Source organism: Erpetoichthys calabaricus, chromosome 3, assembly GCF_900747795.2.
Source record: "Erpetoichthys calabaricus chromosome 3, fErpCal1.3, whole genome shotgun sequence".
NCBI lineage: Eukaryota > Metazoa > Chordata > Cladistia > Polypteriformes > Polypteridae > Erpetoichthys > Erpetoichthys calabaricus.
In genome coordinates, this window is record NC_041396.2 from 245,258,120 (window position 1) to 245,271,469 (window position 13,350).

The window sequence follows — 13,350 nt, forward strand, 5'->3', positions numbered from 1 at the left end:
GACATGCTGCTCATTGTTTATACTGCAGGAAGTTTGCTGCAAAAAAAAAAAAAAAAAGGTACTTGCTGGCTTAACCACCACAATATATGGAGTAAAGGAGCACTGTAACTAAATTACTGTAAATCTTAACAAAACAAAGGCTGAAAAATGTTTTTTGTGATCGGCTAGATTACCCATCACCAGTGAGTATTTTTTACTGAAAATCGGCAGATTTAGATCAGCAGCTGATCGATCGGAGCATCCTGATCTGTTAATCTCTGTTTACATCATTTGTCTTAACTTTGGCATTCTTGGCATCATTCTTAGTATGAGAACACAACAAAAATTCTCAGAATCAGAGTATGCACAACATAAAAAATAACCAAATCCAGAAGGTCTGCATAAAATGTTATCCTGTTGGATGTATTTCATAATTATTATTGACTATTTGGTTGATAAAGTGCAATTGTCCACGTATGTTTTTGAAAGTAGAAGCACAGGCTGTTTAAGTATCTTGCTCATGGTCATACAAAAGAGTCAGAGAGAACTAGCAGCTTCATGGTTTTAAGTCCAATGTCGTAGTTACTACACAATCATGGAATGCAAAACACAGATTTGAAATCAGGATTGCTCATCTCTGAGATAGCACTGCGTGCAGGTGGTGATTTGAACACAGATCTCTGGTACTAAGGTAAAAGTAGCTAAGTTTCCATCCAGTTTTTTGCGACGTTTTGTTATCGACAAACAGAATATACGTAAAAAAAATGTGCGAAATTTGCTGTCTCCAGCCTGTTTCCATCAAACTGGCTTTTTATCGATAAAATGGTGTGCGTGATGACGTCATCCCCCCCCCCCAAAACGAACTGTTGCATAACTTTTGTTGTATCGCGAAAAAAATCTGCCCTTGAGCCGTTTCCATACATAATTTTGTGTATGTCGCAAATTATCTACCTTTTGTTTTCCACGTTACACCCCCTCCACTAAACAAAGAAACAAAGAAATGGAGAGATTATTCAGACAGTTTTTTGAAATTTGCCAGCTTACTGTTATTTCAGTTTCACAAATAATTGGAATTGTACATAATATCCGAAGACGACAGCAGAATGAAGCAGTTGCTTGTCTGATAGCCCTTGAGCTCGAAGAAAGTACCCCAGTGCGACGAAACCCACGGGTATGGGAGAGACGACAGAATAAGACCTTCTGGGAGGAGGTGGTGGAGAGACTTAACAGAAAATCTCTGGCTGCAACATTTTATAATGACACGGCCGACGTTTGAGATGTTGTGTGGATTCATCAGTCCTGATGTTGCGCCCATCACAGGTTGCCACCGACCACCGGTTCCAAGCCAAAAGCGGATTGCCATCGCCCTTTACAAGCTGACAACCTGCGCCGAGTATAGAGTAGTTGGAGAAACTTTCAGGGTTAGTAAAACTACCGTCCATCGATGTGTATATGCTGTGTGCACCGCTATTAAAGAAAAATTAATGCGGCGTTATATCAGACTTCCGACTGTAGCAGAGGCCAATGAAATTGCATACCGCAATTCCTTGGTGCATCTTGTGCCACAGATTTACGGTGCGCTGGATGGCACGCATGTGCCTATTCTTCCCCCGACGGAAGGCTACCGCGATTACATTAATCGCAAAGGGTGGCCATCTATTGTTCTCCAGGCCCTTGTTGATGACAGGTGCATGATACGAGACATTTGCGTTGGCACTCCTGGAAGTGCCCATGATGCAGCTGTGTTTGCAGCATCGGATCTGTACAGGTGAGCCTAACTTTCAACATCCCTTCACAGTGCGATAACAACTGAATTAACCTGCTTCCCTTAAGGTTTTTAATTAAAACTGAAATTTGAATTAATACAAAATAACGACGTTTAATCAAAAAAAAAACTCTCTTCATCAGACCATGCGAGCCGCTCCGCCATTCTCGTTTTGATTGCACGTGATGAAAATGTGACACATTTATTTGCGTTAAAGCCCTTTTTTCCGACAAAAACTGTTTCCAAAGTAGTTTTTGCGACATCTGAAGTATCGATATGGAATTTATGCGCTAAAGTTAAACGGAAAAATATTATGTCGACATGTACAACATTTTATCGATAATTAGCATTTCCATCAGCTATATCGGTAAAAAAATTTGAAGCGCTAAATATTTTTTCGCAAAAACTCCTTGGATAGAAACCTGGCTACTGTTAACCATTATTCCTTCTTGCCACTATACCTCTTTAATACTCACCACAGAAATTGTGGAGCACAAGTATCCTTTTTTATGTAGAACCTTTCAGCAGTGAATACTATACAAAGTACAGAGCTAAAATACATGTGTATGTGTTTCTGTATAGTTGTTGCTGAGTTAGATTCGGTATTTGACTCTACCTAGGCATGATCCAAAAATAAGGTTTAAATTGGCAGCCTTTAGGGCAACACTACGATGAATTAACCATTAGGCCAGAGTAAATTTCATGGAGAATATCTTGTTCACTTTCACAAACACCATAACAATTGAATAGGACTATTTATTCATCTTAAAGCTTTTTTATGGGGTGTCTTTGTCCTTTTGCCAGACATAGATGCTTTATATATATTTGTATCCTCTAACGATCGTGTTCTACATTCATTCATTTACTCTTTTGGGATATTCTCCCTTTTAATGTACTTTTGACATTGTTATACAGTGTGCTGTGTCTCCTAAATAACAACATCAAGAAGCGGGACAAGTTATGGTGTGCTGCAAGTAGAGGTGGAGCAGTGATTGTGAAAGATATAAGCCCTGACAACTGTACCATACATCAGGAGCTAGATTTGCTCAATAAAAACAAGTCGCCCAATAGTTTCTCCCCATCTAAGAAAAGGATACTTCACAGCAGTGGATTTGTGAGTTTGACAGTGTGCAGAATGTCTTGTAATTGGAAGATCTGAGGAATCTGGATTCAATGTAGATACAGTATGAAGGAAGTAAAAAGCTTAAACATATGCATACGACCCCATTCAGTGATCAGAAATGACCATGTGGAATTTAAGATGAATGAGAATGGTGCCCAGCTTAATGATGTGAAATTTAGGCCCAACATCTAACATTGAGCAACTAGAATAGATAGCAATTGCCGACAGATAATAATATTACTGCTGTAGAAACTGAAATTAGCTGCAGGAACAAGTAACTGATGCACAGGATTGGGATGGCGTATAATTTGAGAATTACAGGTTTACCGGGAGAGTGAAGTCTTGTAATCCCAGTAAATCTATTTCAGAATTCTTGTAAAAATTTAAGACATGTCATTAAGGAAAGCTTACAGATTGAATGAGCTCACTGCTTACCTGATAAATGCTTTCCTAGGTTTTCCATTATAAAATATGAAAGCTTCCACACAAAACAGTACTGTGCAGCACTAAGAAAGCTTTGAAAATCCTTGCGTCAACCAAATTATATATGAATATGACTGGTAAGGAGAAGAAAGAAAGAAAATCCTTACTAAACAAATGCCTGAATAGATGCGTATACAGCACTCATTTTAATATAGAATGGTTGGAAAAGAAATAAAAGGGAAAACAAGGAAAAAAGGAAAGTTAAAATACCTTTAGCAGCTACACCTTTAAAGCACCTATTCTGATAGTTGTGACTGTCAGTCTGCATGAAATAACTCATCCCCCTGTGGACCAGTTTTAATGAAATGTGACACCCTTATTCTTCAAGGAAATTTATTAAGACAGTTCAATTTTTAATTGAGATATCCTGAACAGTTTGCACTTATAAACAGTTTTAAAATTTCAAAATCACCCATTGAAAAGTATTGGAAAATTTTCAAATTAGTCAGTCTTAAAACAGCAAAACATTTGGTGCGACTTCAACTATTATTCAATTAGTTTACTGTTTAAATTTTACCTTGACAGTGTTTACACCAACTTGTATATTTTGTAAATGTTCCTCTTTTTTCACCTGTGATAGGCTGCTACTTTGAGTATATTAAATATTGGATGGCACAAAATTTCTTGCAATTAAACAAAAATAAAATAGAAGTCATTATTTTTTGTCCTACCACATCTGCAGTTGAAATCGGCATGCAGTTAGGACCTTTGGCAGCAATGATTCATAATGATGTCAGAAACCTAGGTATCATCTTTGAGTCATCACTAAGTTTTGAAAAACAAATCTCCATGGTAGTAAAGTCCAGTTTTTACCAACTGAGGCAAATTTCTAAACTAAAATCCTTTCTATCACAGAAGGACTTGGAAACAGTCATTCATGCCTTTATTACATCTCGCCTAGATTACTGTAATTCCTTATATGTGGGTCTGCCAAAATCTGCTCTGTCGTGCCTTCAGCTGGTTCAGAACGCGGCAGCTAGATATTTGATTGGGTCGAGAAAACGGGATCACATCTCTCCCATTTTAGCCTCTCTGCACTGGCTACCGGTGAGGTGTCGCATTGATTTTAAAATCTTGTTGTTTGTTTTTAAAGCCTTGCATGATCTTGCACCAAAATATATTTGTGACTTCCTTCACCCCTATGTGTCATTAAGCGGCACTGAGGTCATCTGGACGACTGCTCCTTGTAGTGCCAAAATCTTGGCTGAAGTTTAGGAGAGACAGAGCTTTTTCAGTTGTTGCTCCTAGGCTTTGGAATGACTTACCTCTGCACATCAGGTCTTCATCCTCGATCGAGTTTTTTAAAAGTCGGCTTAAGACCTAGTTGTTTTCTTCTGTCTTTCATTGTATATGATGGGATTGTGGTGGGTGTTACAATTGGTTGTTTTATTAATCTGCTTTTGCATGATTGTTTGTATTGTGTTTATTTTAATGCTTTTTTGTACAGCACTTTGGTGCAACCTCTGTTGTTTTAAATGTGCTTTTATAAATAAATAATCTAAAATAATCTAATCTACTGATGACACAATCAGCCAATACAAGCTAATGATACACTATGAGACTAGGAAGTCCCCCTTTCTGGTTGATTGTGCATTCGCAGGCTGGAAACCCTCTGTTGGCAAGTTCAGCATGGCACACACAGGAATCTAGGCATACATCTCCCTCCTCCCCATGCTTTAAGTCTTAACAGGTAAATTGCAACTTAGAAAAAAAGGGTTATCTAGATATGAATGAAGTAGATAAGCCATTTTGTGCAGAGAAAATAAACATGTAGTTAGTACTATTAAACTTACACATAACCAAGCCCACAGCTCCAATATCTGCAGATTACAACAATTTACTATTTCATTGTTATTATAATTTACTAGGGTGGCGTCAGTGTGACAGAGACAGTCCTGATTTCAGGCTATGTGTAAATAACTAAAGAATATTATAGTGTTCCAGTTATAACAGTCTGCCATCTACTAAGTATGAAATATCATCACAATATATTCAGATCATCGTGTTCTTAACTCCAAAAATGGAGCACACAAAACTACAAAAGAGAAATCTTGATTATGAACTTGTGTTAAACTTGAACAGCATTGTGAGGACGATCAAGAATCAGACAAAAACAGACCATATTGCCATTTATTTGTTTCCACTGTGTGGAATCCTATACATTCATTTGGGAATGGTTTTTTTTTTTCCCGTGCCCTAAATCCTTACTGTTGATGATGACATAAATCAGGCACTGAACAAATGAGGATGTGCTTTGTGCGTGAAGATATGTGCCACACAAGTTTCTTGGTTTGGCACTTTGAAAAATCTGGTCACCATATAATAACAAGAAGAAGAGGAAGAAGAATACATTGTATTTATATAGCACCTTTCCAATGGTCAAAGTGCTTTACAAAAATTCAGGAAGAACAGGAGAGCATATATAACATTGGAGACAAATAATATCTGCATAAAACACTAAGTACCTCTGAGACTTTCTAAGATTGAAGACCCTGTCACATATTTTCAGAGTAAATCTACAGGCTCTCATGTATGTCCAGCAGAATTTAATAAGAAAAAGTCTAGTAAGTCATTTAAGGCTAGCTGTGCTTCTGTTTAAAGTATTATGTCTGACTTCAATCATAGTTTTTTCAAAAAGCATAAAACCCCAATTGAGTGGACATCCTAGAGATCAGTTTCATTACTTTACAGTGAGGTTAATAATTTGGCAAAGACCATAGCAAAAAGAAGATCACAGGATCAAACAATGTATTTATCGGAAATGTAGTTAAAACTTGAGTATTCAGTGTAATACAGTATGTTATTCTGCGGCCTCTGACTTGCCTGAATTTTTGCTATGTCTTGATGCAAAAAAAAATCTTTGATAGAACTGAATACAGTATCTACTTGCAGTATTAGCAAATTTGGAACCTACTTATTCTTTTTTTTTGGTCCACCCCAGGCTACGATGGGTGTGTTCACATCTACCTAAATGAACATTGGGGAAATCTTTCCAGAATTAAAAAAAAAAACACACACCAAACAAATTAGGTATAAAAACATCTTTAGGTTATTTTACATTTTATAAAACACTTGATATTTTCAAAAGGTATCAGGAATGATCATCAAACAGGACTTCTTGTTGGGAAAGTTGGTTAGAACTCTTTAGACGTTAGAAACAACTGAACATGGACTGCGTATGAAAATAATTAAGTCAAGTACTGTCTTTTGTTTTACTTATGTAATTAAATAGCCTATACAAAATTATATCTAACCAAGTGAATTTCATTCCTAGAAAATATACTGTCTGTTCCTAGGCTATTGTGGAACACTATCTGCTTAATTTATTCCAACATTTTTTTCTGTTTCTTTTAAAGCAATCGTACAACAAGAAATGAGAATATTAAGTCAGATTGTGAAGAATTGTCTAGAAGCATCAGGAAAAGAAAACTGAAGTTGCCTGTGATTATTCAAGGACATCATAAGGAAAATGGGCAGGAGCTCAAGGAGGAGAAGGATGACCCAGTCAGTTAATCTGTTTTGACTTTATTGTGATTCATTTTAGTGTAGCATACTGTATCTTTTTTAAGATCTTCTACATCTGTGTTTCTGATCAGATTCATCATGTTGTTTTTGTAGCTTTCTAAACTTTTTGATAGGAAATTAACATTCACTTCATACTAATAGAACATACTGAAATATGTGTACAGTATGTACTAAATTGTTGTTTTACTTTTAAATCTGACTAGATTTTCAAACAACTAACACAAAGACAAAACCAAATTAAATGAAAACAGTAACAGTAGCATAAATGATTTATATCCTGCCATTACAAGTGTCAAATCACAAGAAAATCTATACTTTAGATTAATTTAATATATTCATAACAAGCTATACCACCCAAAAATGAAAGATTGTGATAAAATATTATGTTAATTTAGTGTTAATGTTAATTTTCAGAGCTAAGTAGGATGTCAGTGTTTGTTTTAAATTAATGGTGATCTCTGAGGAACATTTGAAACATTTAAGTAAATGAGCTTTATCAAGAACGCAGAATTAGCATTTTCTCCAAAATATGAACATAAAGGATAGCAAGGTGCCACAGTAGTTAGCGATGTCACCTTCCAGCTCCAGTGTTTACTGTCATTGTGGAATTTACACAGCATGTCTGCTTGAGTTTTTATTCTGGTACTCTAGTTTTCCTTTCACAATCCTAAAAACATAGCTATAACGTTAACTGGGGACTGTAAATTTTCCCTGTGTAGGAGTGATTATACCGTACTGTAGTAGTAGTGGTACAATACAATACAATGCAATTTTTTTTTGTATAGCCCAAAATTACACAAGAAGTGCTACAATGGGCTTTAACAGGCTCTGCCTTTTGACAACCCCCCAGCCTTGACTCTCTAAGAAGACAAGGAAAAACTCCCAAAAAAGCCCTTGTAGGGAAAAAAATGGAAGAAACCTTGGAAAAGGCAGTTCAAAGAGAGACCTCTTTCCAGGTAGGTTGGGCGTGCGGTGGGTGTCAAAAAAGGGGGTAAATACAATACAGTACACAGAATAGAACACAAGTAATCCTCAATACAATATAAGAGTGCAATAGAAATATAACAAGTACAGAGTAGAATTCAATGTAAATGATATCACAAAATACGAATTGGATTTGTTCAGAGTCCTAGAGACCTTGGCCATCAAGCTGCCTCCCCCAGTTGGCCATTCCACAGCTGAATCAGTGCTGGGCTAGCCAATCCAATGAAAGAACACCAATACCCGATGATTCCTGCGATCCTCCATCAGAGATGACTTTAGCTTAGGCAGGCAGAACAACTTGGCAGGGGGGCAGTGGCACCAAGTTAAATGATGACAAAATATTGTTGCGATCAGCATCACTCCCTCCAATAATTAACATCTCTGTTTTATCAGTGCTTAAAGACAAGTAATAATAATAATAATAGTTCATTACATTTATATAGCGCTTTTCTCAGTACTCAAAGCACTATCCACACAGGGAGGAGTCTAACAACATAATTACAGTGGAGTTTCCTTCATCAGAGGATATCAGAATGTCATTTACAACACGCGTTTCTGTACTATGACCAGTGTGGAAGCCACACTGGAATTTCTCAAGTAGATTGTGATGCGTAAGGTGTTACTGAAGCTGATTGGATACTACTTTTTCAAATAAATTTGAAATGGGTCTATAATTATCAAGTATATGTATACTAAGTCTAGGTCTGACATTTTAAGTAACAGTTTGATGACTGACACTTGTAGTGCATCAGGTACTGTGCCATGCAATGATGAACTATTAATAATGTTAAGAATTGGCGCTGCAAGAACATCCATTGCACTTTTTATTACTTTTGTTGGCACTGGATCTAGGGGACAAGTCAAGACTTCCTGCACAGTTACAGGATTAAAATTTCTAAAGTGTTGAATGCAATGTGAGACAGGATCTGCCAAGCTAGTGTTTGGTTTGCACTGTGATACTGAGATCTGGGAATTTATATTTTAAATTTTCTCATTAAACAAGTTCATAAAGTCTGTACTGCTAATATCTGTTGGTATTTTGCACTGTAGATCTGACTTCCCTTTTTTATATTAGCCACTGCTCTAAACAGTACTCAAAGATTTTTATTATTGCTATCTATTATTTTAGAATAGTAATCTGAGCACGCTTTAAAGAGAGCTTTTTTTATATTTTTTAACACTCTCTGTCCATGCAATTTGAAAGACATGAAGCATTGTTGTTCTCCATCTGCGCTCCAGTATTCAACACTCTAATTTCCGAGTGTTTTCATTAAACCAGGGAGAGTTTCTATGCGCTTTGATCACTTTTGTTTTAAGGGGAGCCACTGTGTCGAGAGCATCTCTCAAGGTCATATTATAATGTGATGTTAGCTGATCTAAATTGTTTTCCATGTTTATATTCGATATTAACTGATCTAAATGGTTTTCCACAATTACACTTGACTTACTCAAATATCTATAAATTTTGAAGCAGGATTGCAGTCTAGATGTCACACTGTTTTAATCTGTGTGTTTATTGGTAAGGGAAGAACCAAATCAAACATAATTAAGTAGTGATGGGAAATAACTTCATTTAATGGAGTAATATTTAAATTTTGAATTTCAACTTTGTACGTTATAATTAAATCTAATGTGTGGTTATGATTATGAGTTGGACCTTTCACAATCCTACTGAATTTAACAAATAAGTAAAACGTTTACTAAAAGTGTCAGTTTCCACATCAATGTGCACATTAAAATCCCTCATCAATACTACATAATCATAATGTATAGCCAAACCAGATAAAAGGTTGCCACATTCAGTCATGAACAATGAATATGGCCCTGGTGGTCTATAGACTAGCACTACAGTTGTGTTGGAATCTGTTTTAATATTTAAAATGAATGCCTCAAAGGATGTGAAGTCATCTAAAGTGAAGGTATTGTGTTTTAGGATGTCAAGCAATAGACTGTTGCTCTTGCATAGGTGGTTTCGCGCCGTGCTGTCTAGTGCTGCTAGGATAAGCTTCTGCTCCTGTGAACTTGAAAGGAATTATATGAGTGTGGAAATAAATTGGAAGAACTGACTTAAGTGTATCTGTATGAAATTATTTGAATTAAGTATTCTCCAAACCATTCTAATAAAGCATATTCACATATCCTCCTATATGTTTATATATTAATATTTTAATTTCAAATATTTGGCTTTAGTTTTATCATTTATTTATAAAATAATTTATTACAATTATTGTTTTATCAAGATCTTATAAATACACCATCACTCCCATTAAATATTCTGATAAAGTTTTTGTACTTGAGATACATTTATCCAAACAATAAAAGAAAGAGCCAATACACACTACACCTCACCTCTTTTTTATTATGTTATACCAGTTTCCTGGCCAGTAACATGACAAATTTCATTTTAGGGTTTGTTTACATTCCCTGCTCTGCCATGAAAAGTTAACTGTACAGCCTGCTGGATCAAAATAATGTACATTAAGAAACGGAGTGTCAAGATAGAGTACTTAATTGGAACAGTAGATGTTTGTGATGTTTGACTAGGTTAGCTTTCCTTAGACCTGTATGAATCACTATAAATGTATTCATGTTATATTATAGTTATGGTGACCCCAATGCACCAGTATTAATTTCACTGTATTCTGTGCACATAACAGTATTACTACTGAAACTGCAAAAACTTTTGGCCATTTTGCTGGTAACTCACAATTACATGAAATGAACAAACTGATTATTTATCAGACGGTGCTGTATTTACAAAAAAAACATAATCATCAAACAGTTGTGTTTTGGGGCAACACCAAACAGAACATTATTTCTTATCATGATATCTTTTGGGACATAAGAATCATAGTATATCGTAGTATATTTTTCATAAAACAATGGAAAAAGAATATCCCATTTTCCTGAAAATTAGATAATTAAACTAATTTTAAATCTGTCTGTTGAAAGATTTTTAAGAATCTGGCAGACTTTTATTAATCTCCTCATTTCATTAAGCATGTTAAACCATGGCTAACCTTCTTAGTATTTCAGTGTCTTTGTTTGATTACTTCATATTACATTTTTTCTGCTCTATAGATCTGTAGGAGAGGGGGTATCTGATTTGAATATGTTATAGTACTGTTTGACATGTACATTATCATTTTCAGTGTTAACCACTTATTACTTTTTTCCTTGATTTTCAAGTAAAGTTTGACATAATATAGCCTTCTAAACATTTTTCTTTTTTATAATTATACAAATAGAGTGCAATATTAGCAGTCTGTCTTTCTTCTAATTAAAACCTCTTTAGTGTTCTACATTTTACAGTTTTGTATCCCTAAAAATTCTGGTTCTACTGTATTAGTGTTTCTGTCATTATTACTTTTCACTTGTAAACATTAAAAATTGCCACAGTCAAGAGTATGTTTTGTAAAATATATTTTAACAACAAACATTTGCTTTATTACTCTTTAAAGCTTGATAAGAAGATACAGAAAGGAACACAAAGAATACGAAGACGACGACGTAATGATGCTTCCCTGCTAAAGCATAGTAAGTTTGTCTTCTGAAGTGAAAAGAAATTTTAGGGCATAAGAATAAGGTTTATTTTTCATTTATGTTGGGTTTACTTGTTTTCTCTGTTTTGATATTGTTTTTATCTTGGACTACCACTTCTTCCCAACCATTCCAGATACGTTCCAGTAGTTCAAATGATATCTACTTTGCCCATCAAAAATATTTCCAACCTGTCTAAATTTTATCGGAGTTCACATTTTACTGTATGTTTTAACTTAATAAAGAGGTTGTGTCATACAATGGCCATGTGACTTTAATTTTCAGAAGTTGAAGAATTAAAATAATAAAAACAAATCTTTATAAAGGTGAATAGATGCCCACACACACCTGGCAGAAGCAGTTTATGAATTAGAGGCATAGTTTCCTTTGTAGTTGTCTGTTTAGTTTTGCCAATATTTATATGTTCCTTTTTGGAAAAATGTTCAAACTCATTTTATTGCTAACGGATATCATTCTTTAAGCTCGTCTACAAATATTTATGTAGATATAGGTCATGTTTCTTAGTTTACATCAACACAAAATTTTTTGTTGAGCAGGGACAACAGGAACATGGGTAGGTTTCTTTTCTAGTGTTGACACTTAAGTTGTGGCCTAGGGAAATGGATCAAAGAAAAGATAGTCCAATGGCAACGATTATTGGTTTTGAGAGGGTAAACCATTGTAACAGACAGACAGCAGTGTGTGGTACCTGCTGTTTATTGTCATCTTATTCAATAATTGTTTTATGAAATTAGCTCAGTTAACAACAAAACTTGCATATAAATCATAACTTTCTTAACTGAAAAATAATGGAGCATCATGGATTAAAGAACTGTTATATAAAGGAATCTTACACCTGATATTGAACTTTTAGAGTTTTCTGATTTAATTTGAATATTTACATTTGAAAAGGTTCTTGTCCTGGTCCTGCATTTTCTCTTTCTGGCTGCTTAAAACACTTCATCATAAAGTGATTTAAGTAATTTTAAAAATAGAATAAGTACTTTTTCTTTTGTGTTTCCTATTCATCTACAATTGTGCTGATAAGCATGATGTTAACATCTATCCACAAATCTACTAACAACATAACATTAATGGTTCTGATTAAAAAAGTGACAAGATACCCTGTAGAGAGGAGGTTACACTTTCTTCCTAATGAATGGTGCAGTAACAATAACAGTAAAAGACGTGATTACTGTGGACTTCAGGAGACTAGGCACACATCAGGGTTACATGTGTAAGGTGTGAGTAGCTTTAATTTCATACTAATATCCATTAATCCTTCAGTACTGCTTACAGTAACAGGAGCGGACAAATCAGTAGTCTGGATTCCCGGAACTAGCAGTTTTTAATACCAGGCAATCAAACTATTGACTTGCACAGCCCAGTGGACTTACAAATGTTTTGAATATTTGGTCCATGCAATATACTCCTATTCAAAAACATTCACATTAAAACAAAAGACCCAGTTCTTAATGTATAATCTTAACTTTAGTGTCTGCTTTTAAAGACCACTGCTTATAGCACACCAGACTACCGTAACCACCTTCTAAAGGCTGGTTTATTCGTGACGTGTCCCCACTGCTTGTGAGGGCAGCACAGCAAAAATGAGATCAGATGAGGTGCCAAGCTCCAAGTTTTTTACTGTGCACTGTGAACAGAATTTTTTTCTAACTACTCTGTGATGTAGGCATGGCATCATGTACCCTAAATGATGAATTTGGAGGATAGACTGGTTACATGGGTGCCAGAATGATGAGCACTTGGCTGAATATGACGCAACAGGTCATCAAAGCACAAGAAGAAATGCAAAAATATTTGAAGTGCATGTCTTTATCGTGTATTTCACCCACTCATGAGAATATTGTTCTCGCTCTCCCTTTGCTGCTTTTGGCTAATGGATCTGCATGCATGCACGCACACACTAACAATATAACGAAATTATGAGAAA

General features: G+C 35.3%; 1 protein-coding gene across 1 annotated transcript in view; it reads left to right on the top strand.

Moving 5' to 3' along the window:
- l3mbtl3 (L3MBTL histone methyl-lysine binding protein 3) overlaps positions 1-13,350 on the top strand; it is a 155,271-nt gene that overhangs the window by 35,804 nt on the left and 106,117 nt on the right. The window contains exons 5-6 of the mRNA XM_051924217.1: positions 6,707-6,854; positions 11,321-11,396. Coding sequence (XP_051780177.1) covers positions 6,707-6,854; positions 11,321-11,396 — 224 coding nt within the window. The remainder of the gene's footprint in view (positions 1-6,706; positions 6,855-11,320; positions 11,397-13,350) is intronic.